General features: G+C 40.4%; 2 protein-coding genes across 4 annotated transcripts in view; one reads left to right on the forward strand and one right to left on the reverse strand.

Moving 5' to 3' along the window:
- The window catches only part of LOC117481180 (multidrug resistance-associated protein 4-like), an 81,964-nt gene extending 61,023 nt beyond the window's left edge, over positions 1–20,941 (reverse strand). For both annotated transcript variants that reach the window (XM_034128769.1, XM_034128770.1), the window contains exons 1-22: positions 20,868–20,941; positions 19,953–20,063; positions 19,626–19,746; positions 19,300–19,527; positions 19,119–19,208; positions 18,847–19,010; positions 18,618–18,743; positions 18,198–18,447; positions 17,995–18,102; positions 17,696–17,785; positions 16,931–17,122; positions 16,712–16,806; positions 16,538–16,624; positions 16,325–16,421; positions 15,084–15,305; positions 14,239–14,370; positions 14,045–14,082; positions 13,678–13,772; positions 13,117–13,263; positions 7,288–7,367; positions 1,006–1,156; positions 106–225 (exon numbers count right to left, since the gene is read on the reverse strand). In XM_034128769.1, coding sequence (XP_033984660.1) covers positions 106–225; positions 1,006–1,156; positions 7,288–7,367; positions 13,117–13,263; positions 13,678–13,772; positions 14,045–14,082; positions 14,239–14,370; positions 15,084–15,305; positions 16,325–16,421; positions 16,538–16,624; positions 16,712–16,806; positions 16,931–17,122; positions 17,696–17,785; positions 17,995–18,102; positions 18,198–18,447; positions 18,618–18,743; positions 18,847–19,010; positions 19,119–19,208; positions 19,300–19,527; positions 19,626–19,746; positions 19,953–20,063; positions 20,868–20,941 — 2,818 coding nt within the window. The remainder of the gene's footprint in view (positions 1–105; positions 226–1,005; positions 1,157–7,287; positions 7,368–13,116; positions 13,264–13,677; positions 13,773–14,044; positions 14,083–14,238; positions 14,371–15,083; positions 15,306–16,324; positions 16,422–16,537; positions 16,625–16,711; positions 16,807–16,930; positions 17,123–17,695; positions 17,786–17,994; positions 18,103–18,197; positions 18,448–18,617; positions 18,744–18,846; positions 19,011–19,118; positions 19,209–19,299; positions 19,528–19,625; positions 19,747–19,952; positions 20,064–20,867) is intronic.
- Positions 20,942–23,007: 2,066 nt separating this feature from the next.
- Positions 23,008–27,428, forward strand: LOC117481243 (claudin-10-like). Of its 2 annotated transcripts, none has more exons than XM_034128869.1 (5): positions 23,008–23,221; positions 26,456–26,617; positions 26,706–26,787; positions 26,871–26,975; positions 27,105–27,428. In XM_034128869.1, exons 1-5 carry the CDS (start codon positions 23,008–23,010, stop codon positions 27,253–27,255), a joined length of 714 nt encoding a protein of 237 aa, XP_033984760.1. In that variant the 3' UTR covers positions 27,256–27,428. The 2 variants fall into 2 exon arrangements, with proteins under 2 accessions (XP_033984760.1, XP_033984761.1); XM_034128870.1 differs by lacking the exon at positions 23,008–23,221 and adding an exon at positions 25,588–25,917 and having other exon boundaries at positions 27,105–27,255.
- Positions 27,429–27,844: the final 416 nt, after the last annotated feature.

Genomic DNA, 27,844 nt, shown 5'->3' on the forward strand with positions numbered 1-27,844 from the left:
CACACAATGTAATCTCTAGAGCTAAATATTGCTGATACATAGAAATAATAACCATAAGTAGTATGAATGGCTTTCTATAGGTATGATGAAATGTTTTATTCTCACCAGAGTGAAGATCTTGATATTCATCAAACATTTGCTGAAACCTCTCCTGAATGTTGAAGGCACGAATGGTGCTCAGGCCTTGGAGGGATGAAGAAAGGTGGGAGAATACGGGGCTCCGAGCTGAAAGATAATATATATACGTACCACATGTTTTAGCTTTTAAACAAACATGCATCTGTAAAATCAACTCTATTCAACAACAACCTTTTTCAACACAAATGCATTGATTATTCTATACTAAAAACATCAAACATATTTTCTTTAATTCATCATGCTTTTATAACTGACTGCTTCTGTGTTGTAATCAACTGTATTTCTAATTTAGTTATTATATTATAACCTACTTGGTGCTTTTAAGGTTCTCTTCTTAATATTTTCTCCTTCAGAAGGCGTAGACAAAGAAAATGTGAGCTGGTTATAAATTGCGAAATACGAACTGCGTCATAAACACATTTAAAACGCCCCTCATGTCAAAGAGTTTTGATTTAGAGAAAGGTTGCAATAGAGTGGTCTTTTGTTTCTATTTGTTAGGCTCACAAAACCATAGACAAAACCTAAATGTTTCCTCTGGGCTTTTTTATTAGAACTTTTGTTCTTTAAGATGATGGAACCTGTTGGCCAATGTGCATTTGGGCTCTCAGCCCAGAATAAAATAGACGAACTAAAGCCCGCAATGGCCTAGTCATGCCCACTTGGCATTTTCCCCATTGTATGTGATGTCATGAACTCCCGTCTCTTGAGGAAACTGCGTGTGGCCGAGCCATAGGCCACCGCCACCTTTAGCCTTTATGCTAATGACCATGGCTTTCTTCAATGGTCTATTAGCATTCCTGCAGTCGGCTTTTGTCTCTTACCACAAATGGACATGCCCACCCCACCACCAAAAAAAAAAAAAATTACTGGTAGACTCTAGGCGCTTGATGTCTCTGGAGGTCTGAAGGAAGTAGCATCGCAGAAACAGGAAGCCAGCAAGAAGTGGAGCAACAGGAACAAGGATCCAGGGGATGATGATGGCAGCTACTGCAATCACTCCAATGACTTGGAGAAATACCTGGGACAGAAAGATAAATAGAAAGGAGAACAATAATAAACAAACAGCAACAGAGTCAACAGCTCCACTGCTGCTGTGGTGGCTACCACCAGGGAAGCAAAACTAGTTATTTAGGCTAAACAAGAGAAACTCTTTCAGTTGTATAAGTGTGAGACCATCACAGACACACAGAAAGGTAACAGCAGGTTGTGGGACTGAGGTTATGTGACTCACAGTGTGAAAGGAAAACGACCACAGCGCTAATTCTCACTTAGTAGCAGGTGAGAATTTACCACTTGGCCACTGCAGCTCATATCCCTGGCTCCCTTGGGCCCTCCCTTCAACACTTCTGGCCTTTAAGCCTCCCTGGCAGAACAGCCAGCCAACAGCCCGGGCCACAGTGACTGGCAGAGGGCTCTGGGAACCACACTGTGGGTGTCTGATACATCACACTCTAACCACACAGCCCTCAACAACACAGTGACTCATCACCTGCGTTAATGGCTCTGTGACACATCTAGACCAGGATACCAGAGCTGCCTGAGCAGGATAGGAGGCAGTGAGTGTGACGACACCAAAGCACTTTGTTTAGAAACTGAATCTGATAAAAACATCAATATGATTATATAAAAATGATTACCAAAGCCCACCTGTGGTTAATATTCTCCATTGTACAGTACCTAAGTGAATTTTGAGGTCCTTATACTTTTAGATAGATAGATATATAGATTGATACTTTATTGATGAACTTGGGACTGGGGAATCAACAGATATATATATATATATATATATATATATATGATAGTATACTGTATATCATCTTAAGTGTTTCCATTTTAAGCAATTATATACTTCTGCTTTAGTACATTTTACAGGCAAATGTTTTTTTACAACTTGTTTTATATTTGTATATAACAGCAATTTACATATCAGTCACATTGGTCAGTTGGTAGTAGTTGTACTTTTGATACTAAGGGGCCTACATCTTCCTGATAGTATTTCCATGCTTTTAATTGACTAGGATATGTAATGCAGATCTTTCAAGTTTGTTTGTTTACTTTGTGAAGAATATTTTTTTTCTTAAATGAATGAAGGAAATACTCCTTCCACCAGTGAACATTTGAGACACGGTTTCTTCTTAACTGAAAGGTATACTGTGTTACATATTTCATATTCGATTGATACAGTACATGATAAAACTGAAACCTCACACCCTGAAATTAAACACATCCTAAAAGATGAATCCTGAGACGTGGAGATTAAGATCGTGCCGTTACCTTCAGTGGTCTCAGACTAGCCCAGAGAGATGAAAATTTAATTTAGCACCTTAATTACGGATGTTATCTGCCACTTAAGCACACATTTAGGCATGATCACTTTCAGTGTAGTTTCCTGATGAAAAGCTACTCAATTCCATTTGCAGTTCAGATAAGAGGGTATTACTAGTCTAACCATTGCTGTAGTGGAGCCCACACAATCAAACAGTGAGTGGAGGCTACTGAGCACAACTGATCCCAAGAATTTCACAGTACATAAGTTTCAATCTTAGCCTTGATGGAAGGCTACCAGACTGCAAAGTGAGATGGTGACACACGAGCCATTACTGCATGTTATCCAGCCTTCCCTTGAGGGGATCAAATATTAACTGAACAAATGTCTTATCAAATGAACTGTTTTTCTTTCACTCTCCTGCTGCTCTTTGGTGACACAGCGACACTGCTCATTCAGGTTTGCAGATTGGGTTATTTAAATTCTAATTGGGCCCATTTCAGTGAGGGGCCACGGTGGTCCGAGACAGGCTTATCTGACAGTGGGGTCATCTGAGGCAACAGAGGAGGAACAGGAACCCTAAGATAGGAGTCTTGCCTCCTCCTGCTCCCCAGGGCCCTCTGTCGTCAGGGCCCCGTTTGATGTGACCCATTTGCGTGGTCTGCCGCTTATCATGTCCGCATCAGGAACACCGTGGCCCCCCACCCACACTACACACAGATGACTCAGATAAGTGATCCAACAAGCGTACACCTCACCCCCCCGGACCACATCCATATCTCTTATGAAACCACACAGGAACAGAAAACTCCCAAAGCCACATCCCGCTGCACATAAAAGTGGATAAAAGGATGAAAGGTTTTGTGGACAAACTGTTTAAATAAAGAATTAGCGCTAATTGCTCTTAAGCAAGAAAAGAAAGCTTCTGCACGCATGTGATTCAGTCATTCGAGCACAGTGGGCGCACTGCTGTGTCCAAAGACCATTGAGATCTCTGCTGACCTTAATTGCTTTATTTTCTCAATGATTCTATCAGCTCTTTGATGTCCAAGTAAATGCAGAAAATTGAAGTTAATTGCTATATTTGTGTTCGGCAATGATAGCGACTGTTGTTCGGCAGCAGAAAATAAACACTTGCCTTTAATTAAACATCCCTCCGGACACAAATAATCAGTATGCTTTTTACAACGCCTTATTCATCCTCCCTTTATTTACTGACTGTGTGCAATATTTGCCACTGTGAAACAAAAAAGAGAGCAAACAAAACAGGAAATGAGGGGAAAGCATAGCAAAGAAAATTCCTCAAAAGAAGTCCTCTGTCATCGCTGGAATTTTTTTCTCTCCACACTTTTCCCTGACAGAGCTGCACAATAAGTTGCAGGGGTCAGTGGTACTGAAACAAAAAAGGGCTGTTCCACTCGGGCTCTGGAACAAAAGAAGTGACCCAATCCATTCTACTCTGTCTTTGGGCTTTATTTTAGCATTAAATGCCCAGATGCCATGCCCTTTCTTTGGGAGAAATGACTGTGGACACCTCCCTCACATTTTCCCTTTCTGGGCCATTTTCACTTCATAAAGCTGCAGTCAATGTGTTTTGTGTGTGGTGAGGAGGGTCTGACACATACTGTGGTGGTCTCAGTCGCTGTCTACATTGGTGGCTCAAGTAGTCCTAGGATTAGGCCTTTGTGTGCTGTGAAAAGGTAAAAGAAGTCACTTATTTGGGCTCAGTCAAGCTGCTGATTTCCAACCCCATTTTGGAAATAAGAGAAAGGCTTTGAAATGCGGTCTCTCACTCACTCACTCTCTCTCCCTTTCTCTCAACTATAAATCACTTGTGTCCAGCAAATTCATTCATTCAGCCACTGCTCTTTTCTCTCTCTCTGTTAAAACAACACAAAAACATTTTCAAATGTGCAAAAAAACAGCAATTCACCAATACAAAAGTAGTTGGCAGAATGCACAGAATTCATTAGGTTTGTCATATTGACATGAGGTGAGAGTGTAGATTAGTAGATGGGACTTTGTTTTTTAAGTTCCCAGGCTCAAAGCACCCTGTATGTCTGAGTCAGAGAAGCTGAGGTGCTGGACCGCAGCATCATGGGAGACCACACATACACACATTGAATGCTATATTGCTGGCCAATGCTCGCCATCAAATGACCATGTGTGGTATTGCTGAGTGGCTGGTTAGACACACCCATAAGCAGACAAAAACACAATGCTGTTTTGTGGTGTAATCAAAACAATCTAATTTGACAAATAAGTAAATAGAATAATTAACATAGTTCCTCTTTAGGCTTATCCCCTTTCTCTGTCACTTGTAGTTTTTTTACTTGTGCATGAAGACAATTGCAATGTCATAAAACAATGGTCAAAGGGGGATTTACAGCCTACATGTATATATTTCTGCACAGGACCATCTTCTGTGTTTCTCAGGCTAACCTGTGTAACGCCTGGAGCCAGAGCATTCTTCACTTCTTCTGTCACCCGCGTGGTAAAGAAGCAGAGAAAGCAAGTGAAATCCCATCCTACAGCACTCACGGTTACGTCAGCAGTTCTCATATCCCACAAAGCCGCTGAAAAGGCCTGACACACAATGTGCCACAATATACAGACTCACACAGCGATCCACCCGCCAGTGTTTTTAGACAATAGCCACCTTTGCTGTGTGTTTGTGTGTGTGTGTCCTGGTGCTAGGTTTGTGTCTGTATACCACGCACTACCTCTTCTTCTCACACGCACTATAAAGTGTTATATATTTTCTCGACTGTAGGTTTTACTGCTGTACAATTGATTTATGAGCTACTGTTTATGCACGTTTATATGCCATAAACAATGCCGAGACCAGGCTAAGTCCTACTTAAATGAGAGTAGCTTTCAGCTGGTGTCTTACATACACATGCTGACAAACTGAATTTGCGTGGATGGTTAAGAACAACTGTGAAAGTAGCTATGGACCTCACAGTAAGTGTTGTGACTTGGTCAAGAGCCTTCACACAAAATCCTTCACTGAAAGACCCCTGAACTCACCCTTTATTGTCTTGCCCTCCTCCTCTGACCCCTCTGTGAAAATAATGGCAACCCAGGATTTAAAGGTCAAGTCTTCACAAAAACAGACAGTCCCCGAAGCCCGAGGTGTTTTTAATTGACATTTCTGTCTTTGTCCCGTGACCATAAAGAGAAAAGAGAAAAAGCCTTTTCCTCCATACACCAAATTACTACTAAATGAGACCTGTGAAAAAAATAGGGCTCTGGGGTGTAACCAGGTTCACCCAGCTTGAGGGAATCCCCTTGTCAGGCGGGTATGGGGGCAGTGCTGAGAGGCTGAAGGCCTTACTCCACCAAACAGGTGGAGGCTCTGGTGCAAATCCCTGCACAGAAGCGGCCTCTCCCCATAGAGAGAGATAAACCAGTTAGGGCATTGTTTATGAAGTTTCACTTTATTCCCCCCTGACAACCATTTAAACAATGACTATGGGGAAATGTCCCTCTGCGAATGAGCAACAATAGTCAGGATCAGCAGCTTTTCTGCACGGCTAATACTTTGATAAAAAGAGTGAAAATCGTCCTTCCTGAAAGCATTAAAGACCGCTCCATGAAAGACACCTGCAAACAAGAGCAGAAAGCATTACAAACAAAAGTATTCTGTTGAAAGGATGCCACCTTTGTCCCAAGTCACAATCACTTCCCACTTGCTCACCACAAAAAGACCAGCAGAAACAATCAGAACATCCTGTCTTATTGAAAGTTGGCCCTTAAGTTACTAAAAGCTATTCTTCACTACAATGCACTACAAAATAGTAATGTCTCTTATATTCCAAGAAAAAGCAGGTAATATCTTATACTGTTCAAGTCATACTTGAAGTACAGTGAGTTCATATGTGCAATACAAGTCTGTATTTAGTTATGACATAAGCTACTTTCACTGTTTTCATTTCAGGAGCTATGCGCCTTCTGCAAACTTATTATTTTACCCCAGCCATTATTCAGCTTATTATCAAAATGAGGGAAACTATAGCAGACAAAAAGCTTTTGTGCATATGATCTTTTGTGCTTTCAGCATTTAAGATGGCTTTTGTCTACTGTGAGATGGGTATCTGCCACAAACATCACTCAGGCATTGTGGAGGGGGGATTCGTTTTCAGCACGCCTTTGTTCTATTCTTTGGCCCTAACCAAAGAGCCACGCCTGCTCCTCTACCTCGAATTGTGCAGCGAACATTCCCGTCTTTGTGGTGCTAGGTGCATGAGCTGGCTCATCTCCGCAGGCTTTCGTGGGAGATGGCTGTCACGGTGGCAGGGTGGCATTTGGTAACCTTACCTGGTTATGCACCAGGGTGGCCCTTGGCTACCAGGCCTGAAGACTGTAGAGCATTACTGTAGGTGAATTGCGCGGAGAGGGGCAAGTCCCACTCTGGATCTGTTCCAACTGACCTGTCCCCCTTTCCCCTCTACCACGCTTCCAGGTCCACTCCTGCGAACACATCGCACGCCTGCTGCTCACACTTCTTCTCTTTGCCACTCAACTCATCATCCTTGTCACCCCCCTCCTCGCATACCCACTGTTTTTCTCCACATCATCCCCATCATCCTGCGGCCTTTATTTCCTCTTTGGTACCTTTCTCTCTCCCAATCACTTGCTTACTCCCCAAACACATTCTCTGAAGATGCCGCTTCTGTTGTGTCACACTGTGGGAGCCACGCCCTCAGCCTATGTGCACACTTTTATTAAATCTGTGCAGGCGCTGGGCCGCGCTGGCGGGTAATCCTACAGTAATTGTTTCCAGATTAGGGGACCCGGACCACAAAGCAGGTTTAGCCAGGCATGAAATGGCCTTCCCATGCTGCAGCGCCAGCGACCAAACCTGCCGAGGTGAGACTCACCTGGATAAAGTCCACAAACGTCCATGGGAGCAGAGAGTCCAGGTAACCGATGTCCTTCGAAAACCTGTTGAGGATTCTTCCTGGAAAACAACACAACACAAAAGGTCCAGATTACAAGACATTAGAGTGGATATATGTAAGATAGAATCCCACAATTGAGAGCAGAGTATTCTTTTATTGGAGAAAAATAAGATAATGTAATGTATACTTTTGTAGTGTGAGGGGACATTCAAGATATATTACTGTATTGTGCAATTTAATATGCAGATAGAAATTAGAAAAAAAAATCTGCGTCAAATGCTAATACTGTTTATCCTTTGGGAATTTCCCTCTGTTATCCACTGATAACAATATTTAGTCTGTTTCAATTTCCTTGTACTCACTTGACTATTGAGCAACTGTTACCAAAGTCCCTTCCAACTTAATAGAAAAGAGCTTATACACGGAGTGTGATATCAGATGAAAAACACAGGCCTATCTAGAGTAAACAATGAATCATTATTTGTCTAGCATTTCATAAAGACTGCCCTACTCTTGGCTGAATACACGAGGGAACCTTTTGTTTGGGAACAAAAGGGCAACAGAAGCTGTGTACCTGCCTTTATGTTCTGACTGGCAGTGTCAGTGACGTTAATTGAGTTGCCTCCAATCTGCTCAGGTGTTCATTATTTTGTCTGGTGCTTCGCAGGTGCTGTGGCAGTCCTTTATTGTGACCATTTTAGTAACTCTGCTCCCCTATTCTGATCCCACAGTACATAAGATTACACTCCAGTTGCTTTCCCACAATGTTTACAGCAGGGTCAGTGAAAGTAAATCCCTAGGCTACACTTCCTAAAGGCAGGCAATACAGAAAGGCGTTCTCTATCTCTGTCCCTGAAGGAAGAACTCAGACTCAGAGGCAGACAAGAAGTACCAGAGCAGTGCCTGCAGTGCCACAATAGGAAAAATGGCTACAGGTAAAATAGAAGAAGAATTGGGAGGGATGAAACCCTCTGTAATGGTCACACATGCAGAGCACAGCACACACAGTGAAATGTGTTCTCTGCATTTAACACATCCTAGTACCAGGAGTCTAGTACTAGGAGCAGTGGGCAGCTATTGTACAGCGCCCGACACCAACAACCAGTAGATATACAGTATTGTGCGTAGTTTAATGTATATTCACTGTCAAAACAACTCCCAAATGGTGTCATAATGTTTGATACAGCTATTAAGCAACCCATTGTCTCTCTTGGTGATTAAGCAAACAATATCAGTTTGAAGAGAATATAAATAAAGCAGCACTCGCATACAGTATTTAATGTAAAAATCATGATAAAGTGAAACTATCCCTGCAAGCATGCGGAAGTGTTTATCCATGCTTACAGAATAGGCTATGTAACAGGGTGGGACTTGTTACGGGACTAAGAGAGGAAATGGCTGAGCGGCACATTGGCAGAATGTGGCAGAATGGCACTCTGGAGGCGTGGTGGAGTGGAGCCATGGCACCACTGACCTAAAACTTGCCTCGGAGCCTCCCAGTCAGTCTTATGGAGGTGGGCCCTGTAATCACCTCTCTCCACGGCCATAAGCAGCTTACAGCTTTATCCAAAATGCCACTCCCGCCTTAAAAACATGCATGCAGACGAGGCCGGGCTCCCCATAACAGCCATTGCATAAACCCAGCCAGAGCATTATTCCCCGCAACAATCCAGCAATGCTCCAAATCAGTACTGATTCAAAGTCAAGTGGCGTAAGCATGTTGTACACTTGGAGGCAGACTAATCTTATTCACAGTGTGAGTGCCCCTTTAGCATACAGACATCCTGAGGGGAGGGTTCATGCAAGGGGGTAGAGCTGCTACTATACTAGTGTAGAAGATCACTGCTTATGTCTGGGAATGGGGGGAGTATTTGTCAAACTGTGTTTGCGGAAGATCCAATAATATTTTATGTAATTTTACTGTCTAAGCCATAGATGACCTAAATTCATGCATATCTGACAAACAATGCCAGCAAGAAGAGGATAGGTTTCTCTGGGTTACATCATACCATGGTTAGAGGGTGTTAAAACAGAAAACATCAGTCAGCTATCAGCTGTTTGACAAGCGGCTCAGTTAACAGAGAGTTTCAGAGGAGATGAAGTAAAGGCCTTCTCCATCCACCGCGGACTATAGAGGGGATACATTACAGTGATGCCGTTACACAAAGACATTCACTGCATGGAAATGCCTATGAGGTAAGATCGGCATGGGACAATGGCTTCAATCACTATGGGTGGTTGTCAACAATATCACCTATTGTGTAGAAAGGGGTATAGACGTTTCAGGATATCAGCAGCATTACTATCAAACCATTTATCATGGTTTAAGACTCCAGGGGTGATTTGCACCATTTTTTCAGGCTCAGGAAATATCAAGCCCTCCCAACTAAGGTGGCCCCTTAGGTGGAGATATTAGGAAAGCAGGGCCCCCAATCACAGTTAAAGAAGTGGAACAGTGGGGTCCGGCTGGAGCAGGGCGTGTGGCAAATCGCTGTTCCCTGTAAACATCAAGATAAGGGGACGACTCAGAGCTGCTCCATGTGTGGGCCCAGTGCAGTTGGAAGGGCCTTTCAGTCAGGCAAGTGTGATAATGAAGGAATATCGGGGAGGGGGCTGCCAAGGCTGGAGGTGGCACAGCTCACCTGTACTTCCATGAAGGGCCTCGGGGCCTGGGGCAGCCTCCCACCGCCGGCGCCTTGCTGCCAATACTAATACATTCTAAATCCATTCTCTTCGCTCACACCGCCAGGCTCCTGCAATCTCCTCTGCTTCCCTTTCATGCAATTAAATAGTGGAAGTGCCGAGCGAGGGGGAGCCCTATCAGCCGTACTGCACACACACACGGCTCCATCTCCACATTCAATTTACACACCTCGATATCATCATCCTCTCTGCAGTACTTCCTCGACTTCGCTCTTAACACTCTTGCATCCAAGACCTGAAATACAGACATTAAAAACATTGCCTCTGTAGACACAATTAGAATCTCACTTCACTGACTACAGAGGATCTAATGTTCCCTGCATCAACAGCAACTGAGTGACACCTGGCACTGAGATGGCCCAATATGCCGATGCTAAGGGGGACGGTAAAGGTGTGTGTGGTTGTGTGTGTGTGTGTGTGTGGGTGTGTGTGTGTGTGTGTGTGTGTGTGTGTGTGTGCGTGCGTGTGCGTGTGCGTGTGCGTGTGTGCGTGTGTGTGCGTGTGTGTGCGTGTGTGTGCGTGTGTGTGCGTGTGTGTGTGTGTGTGTGTGTAGACTGAAACTCCACTCCTTGACTGTGCCGATGAGCTGAAGCCCTGGCCTGCAGTCTCTGAGGGGATTAGCCCACTCAATGACACTAAATTACAGGGATCAACATCAGCTCAACACATCCACCGCTGTCTCCGCTGCTCTAACTGGATCACATTTGGAAGAACAGCTGTACATATTTCAAAAATGTAGAAACATGAATATATTAGATTATATAAATTCATATAGAAGAGCAAAAATCAGTCCGTAGTTTTATCAAACTCATCTGGATGTCTTCCTACCATACAAAATATAAAGGTTTAATCACAAAACTTGGAAATCAACTATTTCCACACAAAAGATAACACATGATTCAAATGGCGCAGAGGCATTCAGTGTCTGATACAGAAGAGCTACAATGCCTCTCCATCAATCATAATTCACCACTGCTGTACTCTATTGTTATAAACCACATTCACAGAATAACAAATAAGACCTTTGTGCAGTGATGCTTGAAATGGTAACCTTTCACTCTGTGGACAGCTATCAAACACTGGGCCTGTTCAGCAGCAGTGCACCTATCACTTACACATATAAACAGTTGTCAAATCCTTAACAACACATAGGCACACAGCAACAAATGGCTCACACTTATTGCATGAGACAAGTAGTTGTGGAAACAGTTGTGATGGAGAAGTGGTTATTGTGTGAAAGAAAAAGAAATGGTTTAGACAGTAGCAGCGCGATAAGAAAGAAAGAAGAGTGAGAGAGAAGTGACAGAGCTGACAACAGCTTTTTACTGGTCTTTTCTGTTTGGTTTCACTCAAGTAAAGGAGTCAAAAATACAGAGCGAGAGAAGAAATGAAAAACGTAAATCAGTGAAAGTCATTTATATTGTCAAAAAAAATGTCACGGTCATGCTTAATCTACTGTTGACTGGACAAAGGACAAAAGAAACCCCCTCTCTGGGACAGTTGTCTAAATATGCAGTCAGACACACAGTGTTGTTAGCCAGCCTAGAGGCCAAGCTGTAATGACTGGACTGGACATACAATGGTTACTGATAGCCGCACAACAGCAATCAGATAGCACTGTCTGTTAAGCCTCTCTTTTGCTGCACTATTAAACAGATTATTACATTATTCAAAGTGTTTGTTCTCCTCCCGTGCGTAGATTACAAAGCAGGGCACACCCAGATAAGCTGCCAGGTAGTCCAATACCTAACACAACGGCAGCAGTAAAAACAAAAGCCAAAGATTAAGACCTGTGGTGTTTGCTCCAAACACAGCTATGCAAAGGGAAGCTTTGTCGCTGCACCCACTTCTAAAGCGAGAAGAAACCGCAAGCTCTGAACACCCTCAAATCATATTTAGACTTGTGTTAGCAGCTTATTATGACTCATTATACAGAAACAAGTTTCCTTCTTGTTGAGAATTCCCACCCGAGCTGATTGTGTAGTACATGCATGTCACTATGAAGAGATTAGGCTGAGTAATTATCTGCTGACAGGTGAACCATGCTCCAGAAAAATTAAAGTTATCAAAGTGGGCCACTTGACAGTTGACTTTGGATATGAATGACAGATTGTAGTGACAGTACTTCACCTTATTAAAAATAATGAATACCATAAAGCTAAAATTACAAGAGGAGAAAACGCTCTCAGTTATATTAGTATCTATTTAAAATGGTAGTGAAAAACACGCCAAAAGGAAAACCAGCAGCCCTGCCTGAGTAAAGTCAGGCGATTTGGAGTGTTTGCTCACTTTCTAAATCTTGTCCATCTGCCTACTCCATTGAGCCAGCAGCTACAGCCTACAAAGCTAATGAAATAAATCGAAGATTTCTGATAATGCGCACAAGACAAATACGTCCGTATTTACACAGCTCTATAGTCCAAACACAACACTGACCAAGATCTTGTGCAAACAGCATTTATTCAATATGATTGTTTGCTTTTTGTTCAAGCTCACAATAAAAAAAGATAACACTCCCTTTAGTCATTTGTAAATACATTACGGCTATATATAAAGTCCTATCTCAAGGCTTTTTGACTGAATTGGCTTCCTGGTTACACAGGCATTACTTCCCAGCAGCGACTTTTGTGTTGCCAGTTTATTCAGAACCTATAAATCCCACTTACAGAACACCATCTATAAGCATGTGTGACTAAATGTACAGCCTTTATATTAATTATAGATAATAATAGATATACTGATTAATTTTCAGATATGCACTTTATTTATATATAGAAATGACATAAACATTCAAATAATATGATTAAAATATAAAAGATTTGAATTGTATACAATTTTACATTTAATCTGAAAACTGTTATATTTGAAAAGACAAGTTATCGTACTTTTTAAATCTAATAGCAATAACACATTTTGGAGTTGAAGGCCAAGTTAGTGGATATTTGTAAAGTGGATGGAAAGACGAGAAAGTAAGTAACAGTCTGCTCTCTAGTGGTGAGACATTAGAACAATAAGCTCAACCTTAGGCCCCAGAGGATGTTAACGTCTCAAAAGCATCCTTTCATTCCTGTACTACATAAATCAGTATTGATGAGAGTCACTTACCAATTGGATTGATATCAAAAAAGTGTACCGAGGTCCGGAGGATGGCGTTAAACATGCTGTTGTGTAGGGTTTGGGCCGCGCTCACCAACACATTAAAGAAGACCAAGCTGCGAAGGAAGCCGAACACTACTGAAGTAGCTGTTAAACCTGACAAAAGCACAGAAGAAAAATCCATCAGCACACTAAAATATTTCCCTTGTACCTGTTCCAAGGTCAGTTCCCATTATTTTGTATGTTGAATGGCATAAGAAATGACATAGAGTGTTCCACTTAAGTTTTGCCTTCAAATGATGTTCATGTTTGTCTTGAATGCTGAACTGTCCCAGTGAATACAAAGCCTGATAGAGCTAGGAGTCACAGGGAGACAATCAGAGCAATCCAACAGGAGAGAAGAAGAAAGGCACTGCTATCTCCCTGTACAGCTGAGGCCCATGTACACATACACTGGGCCTTGAAGGCCTTGGGCCACAGCCAAAGAACTGTGGATCTGTTCATTGAATGGCTGGCATATTTAGAGCCTCAACAGTACACAAAAAGCAGTGTGCGCTCAGTGAGCTTCACCTGCGTAAACACCTAGGTACAGGTCAAGGTCCAGCTGCCGGGGGAGGCTGCCATTGAGGGGCTCTGTCACATTGATGTGCTTCTGTTCAGAGGCCCTGCAAGACAGCCACAAAAGAACCAAAAATCCACAAGGACAAATAAACACAACGAATAAAGAATGCTGCAACAGGAAGGCACTAAACAGAACATTCCCCCTATCCTGAAGCACAAGGTCAGTTCAACAAGTGACAGATAATACCAAGGTTCAGCCTTCTTCTACCAAACCATCCACCATTTACAGTCTCTGGAAATAGTCAGTTTGCCTTTCAATACATGATATTCTTGCAAGCATATGTGTTCACAAGGTGTAAAATAAATAATATCTCACCAGCACGCAAGCCACCAGTCCTGCAGCACAAATGTTATCTAAAAAGAAAACACAAAAAACATGAAATTAACATTAATCAAGACAATTTATTACAGTATTCTCTTTTGTCTAAAAATGACTAGATCGATTATATGTTGTATTTGACTAAAATGCATGGAACACACACAAAAAATGAATTGAAAAAATGGACTCACATGTGCTATGACATTGAGTAAAATGAGGATGAAGAGGACCAGAAAGTTAGCGCCTGCCCTGAAATACTTCACATACATACGCAGGCCGATGTTTCCTTCTGAGCGGCTCTCCTCCTCTGTTGGTTGCACTACCTTCAGATAGACACTAGTGTCAGTGAGCAACATTTAAGATCAGGCTCTAATGAGCAGCAGGGAAATGTGAGCTCCTTCTGCCCTCTAGTGGCTGCCAGAACTCACAACAAACCCTTTTCATACATTGAGATTGCTATACACATATGCTTAAAAGGTCCCCTATTATACTGTTTTTCATCAATATATTAAAGGTCTCAGATATATACAAAACATGTCTCTGAAGTGTTTGCCTTGAAATACCAAACAGATCATTGCAGCATCCCATAAACCCCTCTGTTTCAGCCCTGTTTCAAAAGTGCTGATTCTCTGTCTGTTACTTTAGATGAAAATAAGGAGCCACTCCCAACGCCCCTCTGAGAGATATTTGTTTAAAAAGAACACAATGGTGCTCTAGGAGGAGATTCAGGTGATAAGGTGGGGGGGGTTACCTTGGTTGGTTATTGGCTATTGGTTACACAAGCCAAAAAATCGTTATGACATCGTAAAGTGGCCAAAATCTGATCAGCTCATTTTCAGACAGGTTTTTATATAAACGGATCAGGACAATATGTGAGCCAATCTTTTTTCCCTAAACTTTCAGAATGTCTTTACACAGTTTTATGTATAAAAGACATGAAAAAGTGGATTTTGCATAATAGGTGACCTTTAAAGTTTGATGAAGTAAGTACGAAAATGATGGCCAACTTTAAAGAATGATCCAACACACTTACCACTTCGTTTGGTTCTGGTGCCTTAATCAAAGAGCACCGAGAGGAAGATAAGGAAGACTTAGAGGATATTGAGTTGTCAGAGAGTGTATGGGGGAAGCGGGAGAGAGTCCCAGGGATGGGGGTCTTCCTGTCCTCCTCCTGGTCCTCTTCATCTTTCAGCAAGGAGGTGAAGTCGAGTCCAGAGCCCTGCAACTCACTGTAGGTTCCCCGTGTTACCATCTGACCCTGACAATGGTGGAAGAAATAAACATAATTTAGACAAATGTGAGGAACATTTCAGCTACTGTTGGAAGATTTACCCCTGGAAATGAAACTTTTAACTTACAAAACAATTATGTAAGTTTTCATCCTACTGTATGTCATTTCAAAACTCTTATATAAAAGAAAGTCCTCCCACAGACACATAATTGATATATTAAATGTATTTCTAAGTAAGAGAATAATAGTCTTTTCACAAAAACTTGTTGAATGTCCTTCACCGTGTTGAAAGTATTGAAATAACAAGAGTCCCAATACATATAGGGTAGGAAACATAAGGAAGTCAAATTAATAATCTAGTTCTGAATATTATATTGTTAACTTATAAAACATCAAGCGTCTAACCTTTGAACACCGCACAGAAAGTATTGTTTCCTTTGATGAATACAATTGTGGTAAAAGCTGCTACCAATTAATCATCAATATCTGTTGTATTTTATTTCAATACTGATTGAGGTGATTATATGTAGCTTTGAAGGGGTCAGACTGAGAGATGAAATCAAATCCTTTGTTTGTTTTAATAGAAAAACTTGTGAACTACAGACTGCCTGGCTCCAAACCACAGACAGTCAAAGATAGCAACCAAAGAAAGGCATATTCATAAGGCATCAGATCCAATCAGTTGATGCCCTAAGGGTAACTTCAAACTTGTTAAAGCAACCTTTAATACCTGAGAGGGTAAGTGTTTGTTACTTAAAAGATACATTTTGCTTGTGGAGTTACTGAGAAAGTAATTGAGCTGGAAAAAGGCACTGAAATGAGGCCGAAGTAATGTTATAATACAGTGACTGTTAACAGAAGTATACACCTTGTCACACATGCGATCATAATCTAAACTATTTGAATAGCACATATAAGAATGCATGGAGAGACGTACTAAATGCAGATTCAATGCATCATTTTTTAAATATTTTATCACCACATGGTCACCTTTTTAACATGTTATATACAGTATATTATAAACAAGCACAAACGTCAACACAAACCTGCTTTAAGACAACAATCTGGTCCGCAGCCTTCAGATATTGTAGTTGGTGAGTAACCAGTATACGAGGCTTCTTCCTCAAAAGTCCACAAATGCACCTAAAAATATATATATATTTTGTGCTGACATACTTCCATAACTTAGACCTGATTAACTGATTTTTACTGGAGTGATCCATAGAAAATAATATTGAGATGTTAATAACAAGACTTACTTTTCAAAGAGGTGCCGTCCCACCTCAGCATCCACAGCACTGAGCGGGTCATCCAGCAGGTAGATATCTGCATCCTGATACACTGCTCTAAAAGTACACACATGTGAAGGTTATTGTCGTTATTTATCACTTACACCAAATACAAATGTGCCTTGCTGCTTTTTTATAGCACACCTTGCTAAGCTGACCCTTGCCTTCTGTCCTCCACTGAGGTTGGCCCCCCTGTCCCCGACCAATGCCAAGTCCCCACCTGGCAACAGGTCCAGGTCCTGAACAGGGTGCAAATGCAACCCTTACCAGTCATCCACATTAACAAGAAACTCACTTCCAACTAAACTTTATTAACACCTAGACTACAGAGTGTGAAGATGCAGCAGGGCATGTGATTCTCACTCTCTTGAGGGCGCAGGCTCTCAGGACTCTTTCATACTTCTGGGGGTTGAGCTCTTTCCCAAAAAGGATGTTGCTTCGAATCGTACCAGGTAAAATCCAGGGCTGCTGACAGGTGTATGTAAGATTTCCTATGACCTTGACCACACCACTCTCCTGACTCAGCTCCCCCAGAACCACACTGAGGAGTGAGGACTGACATGCACAAACACAGAAGAAATAACAGACCACATGTTTATAACTTTTCTAGGTGTTTTCTTGAATGCTTACAGTCTTTATGTTAAGCCAAGCCAATATCTGATTGCACTAGCTCCATATTTGCCACACAAAAACAAGAGAGGTCTGTTATTCTTGTTTAATTCTCGGTAATAAAGTGAATAAGTATGTGTTTTTCAGTTCTTTCAGTTGAGGAAGATAATGTATAGTGCTGCCTGAAAACAATCTAACTATCCAACAACCTGGCTTTAGATAGAGATGCTTACAATACAATCCTACAAAAGCTTTCCTTTATGGTAAAAGCATGGTATTTCATTTGTATTTCTTACAAATGTAAACATGTAATGTCTCCATTGTATCAGTATAAGCCAATAGCCCTAGTAAAATTGTTTATGGCATTCGACTACTGGTAAAAAAAGTCAAACCTAGCACTGACTCTATGCTGTACTAATAGTACAATTTTGACCTTTATATAATAAACTATTTCAAAGTTACTTGACATGTCACATGTGCAGCATGACTATAAGCCTGAGAGTACAAAACTGACCTGACCTTTCCAGCCCCAACAGGTCCGATTACTGCCACGAGCTGCCCTGGCGCCACTGTGAAAGACACATTCTGTAATGTTGGAGCCTCTAGCATCTGTAAATAAACAGAAACTGTCATGTAATAACTATTCAGACTGTTAATGTGGAATTAAGCCTACTTATACCTCAAAATCACAAGTTTGTCCTCAAGGCTTCACAATCTGCATAGCAACACTCTCTATCCTTACTTGAGGGCTGTAAGGATTGAAGCACATGAGCTATGTACAGATAGAAAGGAGACATGTTGCCCACAATAATTCTCACCTTATCCCAGTAGCATATTAAGTCCTGAATCTTCACATAACAGTCCTTCTTGTCTGAAAAGGGAAGCCCCAGGTGCTGAGAAGCAACTTCATCGAGCAGAAGAAAAGTCTGAGAAGAAGGAAGCACATTCAGAGCTCTAGTTTACATTGACCGTATTCAACACACACTGGGTATAATAAGGTTTTTGTGTGTGGTGTAATTACCTGAATTCTTTTAATGCTGATTAGAGACTCAGAAACCTTCTCTATAGCAAAAGGAAAGAAGAGCGTGATGGTGAGTCTGACCGCCCCGTAGAGGGAAACAGCCATGAACACTCTGCTGGCAGACAGCTGGTTTCCTGTCAGGACGTAGACGCAGACGGTGATGAAGACGATGATCTTGTTGGCCACAAAGAAAGACGCCATGTTCAGACCACGCAGATAGGAGCTTTTCATGATCTTGGAGATTTCCATTCTGTACAATAACAGGAGTTGTTGTCAGTAAAAGCTGTTTAACAAACATGATGCACATTGTTGTCAGCTAACACGGGCCTTTGCCTTTAATGAGCTTGTTATTAAGAGGATAGGATGTTAGATTCTAATTTATTTTTGATAAAACGGAAAGCAGGTTAGTTTTGGCTGTACCTTCTGACCTCATCCACCAATGCAGCAAAAGGCTTCTCCCATCCATACATTTTAATAACACGGATACCAGTGATGACTTCATTCATTGTCCGTATTCTGTCATCTGTTAGGACTGCTGTGTCAGCCCTAAAACAACAGACAAACATTGCAGCAACGGCACCAGTACAACACACGCAGTCAAATGAAAAATGATTTTCTTGATTTGAACTACAATATAATAACTACAAACCTGAGACTAGAGAACAACTGTCCGAACATTGTCTGTACAGGCATCAGGATGAAGAAAACAGCCATACCCGCAAGGCATGATGGGCCAATAGCATACATCAACAATAATATCACAGTTGCAGCTTGTAGAGGCCCGATCCACAGAAAGTGCAAATATAAGGTTACCTGTAAGAAAAAGATGAAAAGCAAAGGATTGGTGTAAGGTATGTATTATTGAATGGGTTAGACATACTGGATATTAAATATAAACATAGCATGCTTTCAGATAATTACCTCATCAAATTTGTTGACATCATTGGATAAGAGGTTAACAATTTGTCCTGTGGTAGTTTTGGCAAATGCTTTGCTGTTAAGACAAAGAGCCTTTGCAAAACAAAGTTGTTAATTGATGTATATGAACCAAAGGAATATGACAGACGATGACATTATACATTAGTGTCACATAATGACTGACCTTCCGATAGATCATGTGACACATGGCCACACGAATCTTCATGCCCACTCGCTGGACGTGGTAGAAATAGAGATGATGAAGAACAGACAGACTGATGCAGGACAAGGAGATGCCCGCAGCGGATCTGTAGGCCTCATGGACCGCAGCTGTGTTGTCGGTGCGGTCTTCTCTCTCAAAGTACTCAATTATGTTCCCAAGTAGCAACGGCTGAATGACTTTGATAACTTCCTGATAGAAAATCAGATGTAAAGCAGAAGAGTGCTGAATTAAAGAGAGAAACATAAGTCTTAAAACAGTATTGTTTCTGTAGATGTGTGTAACTGTACCTCTATAAAGATGTAAATTCCAATGAGTGCGTATGATCTCCAGTAGCACTGTACAAGAACATTTTCAAGTCTGGGTGGGCGCAGATCTTTTGCCGCCTGTTGAACCTCTCTGTTCCAGTACCTGTGAAATGTAAAAGGTGTTAAACCCCAATCAGTGTATATAGTACGACACTAGAATTTATGTATAGTACATGCAGAAATAGATCACTGTGGCATCGGACTCCAAGAATCTAAACCTAACCATCATATTAGCTACTTTGTACTTTGGAAAAATTACAGTAAATATGTATTTGAACATAATTAACTAAACTCTACTCAACATCTTACCCTTGCAGCTCCTCCCCGAGTGTTTCTGATGCGTCCTCTGGGAGAACGTTATACATGTCATCTTCCTCCAACTTCCTCTTGTACCCAGTTCTGAACAAGGGGTTAAGCCAACTAGAGAGAAAGTCAATGAAAGCATGCTCAGAAGTTAAAATATAATATGGAAATTATTGTTCAAAGAATCTATAGACACCTAGATTTAGCCTTATTAAAAAACATGAAAATAAAAGTACTGTTTTTTACCAGAACAGATAAATGTATTGCTACTGTACCTTATGTAAGTAGTATGTTTGTATGAAAGGTGTAAGAAAATATCAACACCTGGGTATCACAATGTTATGTTTTGCAATACTGAATCAATTCTCAAAAACACTGTATGGATTTTTGAATTGTTTAAATAAAGATATTGGTGGAAGAAAGTGGTTTATTTTTATGTTGGGTGTTACACTAAGGGGGTGTAATACTAGAGAGCAGATGTTAAAAAGAATTCAAGTGTAATCCATGTTTTTCTTTATTAATAACGTTTTTTGCAAACTTCCAAAACTTGTTTACTACTCAAATGTTATTATATAATATTTACTGTTTCTCATTTTCCTTTTTGTAATCAATGCTAGTAAAAGCTACTTTTTACTTTACTATTGAAACATATTCACCCACTTTGTATGTGTCATGCTACTTTAGAAGTACTGCACAGACGTGCCTGTTGTCATTTAAGTGTATAGGAATAAACAGGTACTTAAAGCCTGAGCTCTTTCCTGTGTGTGGGAACAGTGAGGTTATGTTTACGCATGGACTGATGCTGAGCTACCTGCTATCACATCCAGTGGACAGTCCTTTGAGTTGACAAACAGTCACACAGGAGAGCTCTCCATTCAATTAATGTCAAACACGGCTGTCCCTGAAGGCCGCTTCTCTTACCAGAAGAAAATCTTGGAGAGAAGATTAGCTGAAGCCAACGGATTATCCTTCTCCTCCTTCCGCACTTGTTCCATGCCCCCCACCAGTAAAAGCGACCTGAGGAGTTTCTCTTGAAGCTGTGTGGCGGGGGGATATCGACAGAAACTCAGAGGAGGTCAAGCCTGAGAGAACAGATGCTGTGAACTCCAATGTCTGTCAATGTCATCCCCTCAGACATCCAGGACAGGATTACTAATGGACACAAACACTGGTTTGGAAGTCAGGTGAGCGGGGCACTGTTTAGCCCCGCCCACCGCTTTAGGATTGGCTCACTGAAGTCTCCATCACTTCTCAAAGTCCTTCATGAACTCTTGTCCTTTCTTACCCAGTATAATGTACACAAAAGTACTACAAATAAAGTGAAATGTCATCCGAAATTAATCAGAAGTAGAAGTCCTCATGCATGAATTATACTGATAGTGTGTATATGATTTTTGATAGATTGTTGTTATACTAGATTATTTCATTTAATTGTTTTTATTACATTTTTAAGCGTTTTAGTTTATTTTAAAACTCACCTGTATTTAGTATTTAAATGTTAGCCGGTTTCGTTGGAGATCATTTCAACTACTCTATGTTATTGATATTAAGTAATTTTCTTAAATAATAAGGGGAAAGTATACCAGTCTAGTAGCGACGTTACTACAATATTTTCAATAACTTGGTTCAAGGATTTCCCAGAAAAAAGTGTGAGAATCTTTGAAGCAAGAATCAAGAAGAAAATAAATGTATTCTTCAAATACTTTTTTAAAAAAAACGTATTTTGAAACAGCTGATTTGCTTTACCAAATAGTTTTGAAGAAAATAAGACTTTAATGACTCAGATTCCCGTTCTAGCTTCGTGCTAGAGCTTTTCTGGTTTGGAACCGGTTTTTCTTTTCAGCCCCCGTTTTGTTCACACCGCCCAGAGCCCGACTGGTGCTGCCGCTGCTGCGTCATGACGTCACCGTTTACGTCGCTGATTTTCTCCCCAACGGCGTTACGGCGATCACTACTTACAACAACGACTGCGTCGGGTCGATGATTGTGCACTACTGCTTGTTACAACTTGTATTTGCCGTACTCGCCTTTAACTGTTAGCTCAGGTTAATCTCGCCCCCCTCCGACGTAAGCGTGACGTATGCGGTTCTTGCTTCTAGACCGACAATTTTTTGGTGCTTGAAACGAACCGGATTCCGGAGCTTAGAGGCGGCTCCGCTGCGGTGTGAACAGGAAAAACCGGTGCTTTGCAGGCTCTAGCTCTGAACCGGCCCTGGAACCGCGTTGGTGTGAAAGCCCCCTTATTCTTCTTCTTTGTGCTTTACAGATATATGTGTATATACAATGTTGACTGATAGCAGTCTCAGGATATACATATGTATTTATTTTTCAAGGAAGGTAGGCCTAGAAAAGTGACATCTACTGGAGTTATTTTTCACAACCTTGTGTCTAAATGAAGATTTTTGACATTAAAGGTCCTAACAACAATTTCTGTTGAATTTACTGAATTAGAAATGATTACCAATAAACTTTTGATCTTAATTTGTTCTCAAATATCAACCTACTCCTACTGTCAGTTTCACGTAATATTTATTTATTGAGGTCGACGACACAATTTAACTGATTTTGTTCTCCTCTCTCTTTTTACTAGTGGCTTTATTTTTCTTATTCTATTTTTGGTTAAAAAAACAATGCTCTCATGAGTGACAACAACATATGTTTACATATAAGCTGACAATCATTAGTCCACTGCTTGAATCCTATGCAGAAATAGATGAACCAGTAACTGGACTTTGTCACATTTCTTCTTCTTTTGTGGATTAATGATTACTCCTTTATTTTTGTTATGTTAATATGGTACTTGACCTTATTTGTAGACCAAAATGTGCATTTAAAACACTGCTTGCCAACATTTAATGAATAACTGACAGCTCATACCTGACGATTTTTCCTTCAGACTGTGTCCATCCCTCGCCACTAGAGACACGGTCAAGATTTCCTGGTTGTTAATGATCTCAATGAAACACATGTCCACAGTGTAATTTGCCTGCCTGGGGCCATTTTATTTCTTCTCATTTTCCTGAATCTGCTAAAAGACTTTAAACATATCGTAAAGCTCCAAATGTCAAGCTTGCAGATCCTGGCTCTTCTCAGCGGCCTGGCCGGGCTGGGGGCCACTATCGCTGCCACGGTGTCGAACGAATGGAGGGCCACCAGCCGAGCATCCTCAGTCATCACAGCGACCTGGGTGCTCCAGGGTCTCTGGAACAACTGTGCTGGAAATGCCATTGGAGCGCTGCACTGCAGACCGCATCATACTATTTTCAAGCTGGAAGGTAAGGGTCCGAGTTTCATGGCGTCCACATACAGTATTGGTCTTTTCTCACTCAGCTGCAGGGGATATACCGTGGAGGGGTTTTATGAAATGTTCCTTATGCCTAATGACACAATGTACACTAGATATTCTTGACTACAGGAACAAATGTATCACCTTTGTTTCACAGGCAAAGATGTGCTATATCAAGAACCATTCATTTGTTGGCAACATTTATTCAGAATTTAGACCCAGTGTAAATGAATCTAATGCATATTTTTAAGTAGTGGCTTATAAGTCAACTTTAAGTGGTCGTTATTAAGTATCTCTCGTAGAGGCTGGCTCTGAAAGCCTTTTCTTTCAATTTGTTAGGGAAATAATCAGATTATCTCTGTAATCTAAAAATGAAACAAATGTTCATCTTGAGTCTCAGATTGTGTCGCTGGTCACAGATATCTGTTAAAAAATAAAAAAGACAAAAAAAATGTATACCTGTTTCCATAATGAAATGATCAACATATTTGACTGGTGATTGTTTATATAATCACAATCTACTACTTTTTTAAACCAAATTTAGGATTAGAAAAAACTAAATTCAGGCAGAAACAGAGTTCCAGATTATGGCTCAGGTCTTAACTGCAGCAAATGTTTAATCCTTTTTTGGAAATGTCAATCTGGGAGTGTCGAGTGTCTGTGTCACAGTTTACACTCAAAGACCTGTTGTTGGCAGTAACAAACCAGTCAGGAAGGAAATAATTGTCAGACTGCTTTCCATTCAAACAATTCACTTGCTTTGTAATGTTGTTTATTCACATACTTGACACTTGATGCGTGATAATGAGGGCATTTAGTTATTTTTGTCCATAATTAGACATTCCTTGATATGCACAACAAGTTACTCTTTTTGCTAGTTTGTTAGGGAGTTGTATTAGTTTAATGCTTAGTTAGTTATATCGTTTTATATAACTTATAGTTTTAACCCCTTTTCTGTTCTTTTCTTTTCTTTTCTGGTATTTCTTTCAATATGCTGAAAATATTCAAATTCCCTGTCTTTAAAACTTAATTTGAAGATAAAATATGCTTCATATAAATGTCTCTTTACAATCATTTAATCCAGGAAGATGTTGTTTTACGGCATACCTTAAAAAATAAAGAACTATTACAGATTGTTGTGTGCTTACAGTAACATTATATGAATAATAAAACATGTATATTAAGCAATCAGTCATGCCAACATTATCTGGGTTTTTCAATTGTAACTGTATTGTAATATTATATTTTAACTGTACTATGTATTATTTGATTGACCTGTACTTAAATCATGTTTTATAATTGTTTGTGTGATAGAGATTATGCAATGTTTTTAGTGTTTGTTGATTGTTATGTACCCGCCCTCGGAGGACTGCAGATGGAAATGAGCTATTAGCTATAATCTGGCATAATTCATATCTTGTTTTTTCTGAGATTAATATATTTGTATGCATGGTCTTTGTTGAAATAAATACATTATAATAATATGGCCTAATGCCACCAGATGGGGCTCCTTTTCAAATTAGAAAAAGCCTTTTTGCTTAATTTCCCTCTTGTTTGCTTCTTATCTGTAAAGCATATCTTTTGAACTTAGCCTTTTCTCCATTGATTAACACATGTCTCTGTAATGTAACAGAAAGCTTGTTTCATCCAAATGCTAGGACACCGTAGTGAGTGACATGCTGTTAATAAGTTATCTAAATCCTGTGTCTATTTTAGGTCTTTCAGGAAGTAACTGTTCGCTTGTTGAGTATTAATCGTCAGTGGCAGTGCAAGGTTAAAGGTCAAAGGGTCAAATTCACTGTCCTGTATCCCATCGCAAATGTTTGATCTGTATCTTTGGTTTCTTGAAACTGTTTTTTATTTAATTCCCAAAATAATCAAAAATATGTGAAGATTCAGATGCACATTTTTAATGCCAGATATAATCAACAAACATCATGTGTTATTATTATTTTAAGCACGATAATGCATAAATAATAAGTTTAACTTTTGCAACTTTAAGTATACCTTAATGCTAGTACTTCTGTGCATGTATACTTTTAAAAAAACTATATTTAGTTGTTACACAGTTATTCTACACAGCGGTATTGCTACTATACCTAAGTAAAAGATCACACAGAGCAAACAATTAATACATTTTAAAAGTCATTTCTGATGTCGTCATAATACTTTCTACATCCAGAACATTCAGTCCCCATCATCTATGAGAGCGAGTCACAGTCACGTGCTCTGGAGGAAAATAGACCATTGGCCACTTGTCGATGTTTAAGGCCAAACTCCTCCCACAGAATATAACAGTCCACAACACATTAACTATCAATCACAGCCGATCCATTGAACTTACTGGTGCAGAGTTTAGCTACATTGTTAACAAGCTTTACTAGCAAGGGAACCATTAAGCAATTGAAGGTCTCACTAACCTAATTGGCCGTCACACAGCAGAGTGGAGGAGTCCTCTCTGCAGAAAGAGCAGCATGTTTCAGGAGATATTGGCCTATATTTTAAGCACTTCGGGCTGGGTGCTGGTCTCCTCCACCTTACCGACGGACTACTGGAAGGTTTCTTCACTTGATGGAACAGTTATCACCACAGCTACCTACTGGTCGAATCTCTGGAAGACCTGCGTCACCGATTCAACTGGAGTCTCCAACTGCAAAGACTTTGCCTCGATGCTGGCACTGGATGGTCGGCCATTTTTCCCTTTCTTATTTGATTCTTAGTTTTCCTTTTCTGGTCAATCAGGTTGAGGTTTATTTTCTGATTTCTGTGCCATATAACTGTTCAACCTCAGTTCCTACTTGTTGAAACTCATTGCCACTCAGGACTAATAGATACCCTAAGGCTTATTATTCAAGGAACAACTCATTTACCTTCAAATATGTCAATGTTTAGCCCCGCTCTTGAGGCTTGAAAGCTATAAAGGAGATTTACTAGGAACCTCGGGTGGTTTCTTCCACAGCTGACTGGTTTTAGGGGTTAACTTCCAAGGTAATCTTCGCCTCAAAATCACATCTGAATGGGACATTTTATACCAGAAGGGTAACCGCAAAGTGTCTGAAAACAATTAGGGATACTTGACAAATTGTTTTCCTTGCTTTATGTGTATATTGATCACAAGTTCAATAACCCATTGACCTTTCAGTGTGCCGTTGTGAAAGTAGAGGAAACGCAAAACCAAAGAACACTTTGCACAGAGGTTGACCTTCATTTTATCCATTTTCAGGCTACATCCAAGCTTGCAGAGGACTGATGATTTCAGCCATTTGTTTGGGATTTTTTGGTTCCACATTTGCTCTTGTTGGAATGAAATGCACCAAAATCGGAGGAACCGACAAAAACAAAGCCAGGATTGCCTGCTTTGCTGGTGTAAATTTCCTTTTAAGTGGTAAGTATGGTCAAATGTACTATGGAATATCTGTATCTTTTTCCTTTTTGATGTAGTTACATTCCCTTTTCTTTCTTGTTCTTTTTAGGCATCTGCTCACTTTCATCATGCTCCCTTTATGCTCACCGGATTACATCAGAGTTTTTTGACCCAATGTTTGTTGCACAGAAGTAAGAACTGTCTGACACCCAGTGACTGTTTTATTGTAACTTAACCACTTTAATGATCATTAAGCATCAGTGTTTGTCTGCAGGTATGAACTTGGAGCCGCTCTCTTCATTGGCTGGTCAGGTTCTATCCTCTGTATCCTCGGGGGCACCATGCTCTGTTTCTCCATCGCAGGTTCTTTTACCAAGAGGTTTGTTTTGGTAACACCAACTGTTATTAATAATGTTAACATTATACAGTATATATGTATTATTCAATTTAGTTGAGCCATGTCGGTGTTTGAGTTATGTAGATGAATCTGTTTTCTGTCTGTTCACAGCCGCAGACAGGCAAACTATATCTACAAAAGTACTGCTTCTCATATCTCCTCCTACCCGAGAGGGCAGGCAAAGCCTGTGACCCAGAGGCCGCCCCCAGACTACAGCAACTCCTCCAGGATGGAGCACTTTGATAAGAATGTTTATGTGTGAGGGATGTGAATATAAAACACTTGAAGTTGAAGACACCAATGAGTCTTAAAATATGTAATCTATACTATGTAAAAGATACAGCATACTATGAAACATGGTGGTTTCTGTCTAATAGCACAGAAATGTACTGAGATTAATCTGTAGCTCATTAGGAATTACATTACATTACAAATACTCATTAGTGTTTCTTCCAGGGGCCAGTAGTTCATAGTAGTATGATACAGTTTACTCTCTGATGTTGAGAAATTGCATATTCTTTTTTTTAATGTATTTGGAAATAAAGTGTGTTTTAAGACATTTATTTTGCTGGTTGTATCTTTAACTTTTAGTTAATCTGTTGTGAAAATATTTATAAAGTGTTTAAAACACAGATTTTCCTGTGACTAGGATTGTAATACTCCAAGCTAACATGAAGAAGGTCGGGAAAGGACAGCATCATGGTATTTTCTGATTGAAATGTGTATCAATTTTATATAAAAGTGTGTGAGTAAGAATAAAAGATACATTTGAATTTCAGCAGACTGAAGAGGGCAGCAGTGTTGTACTTTTGTGTTATCTTCTCTTAAGAAGATTCTTGAAAATAACACTT

Source organism: Trematomus bernacchii, unplaced genomic scaffold (assembly GCF_902827165.1).
Source record: "Trematomus bernacchii unplaced genomic scaffold, fTreBer1.1, whole genome shotgun sequence".
Lineage (NCBI taxonomy): Eukaryota > Metazoa > Chordata > Actinopteri > Perciformes > Nototheniidae > Trematomus > Trematomus bernacchii.

Excerpts from the sequence above, each read along its gene's own strand:
- LOC117481243 (XM_034128869.1), top strand. The coding sequence starts at position 23,008 with ATGTCAAGCTTGCAGATCCTGGCTCTTCTCAGCGGCCTGGCCGGGCTG. Across the intron at positions 26,618-26,705 it reads TGTAAATTTCCTTTTAAGTG|GCATCTGCTCACTTTCATCA; the intron begins GTAAGTATGGTC and ends TGTTCTTTTTAG. Across the intron at positions 26,788-26,870 it reads CCAATGTTTGTTGCACAGAA|GTATGAACTTGGAGCCGCTC; the intron begins GTAAGAACTGTC and ends GTTTGTCTGCAG.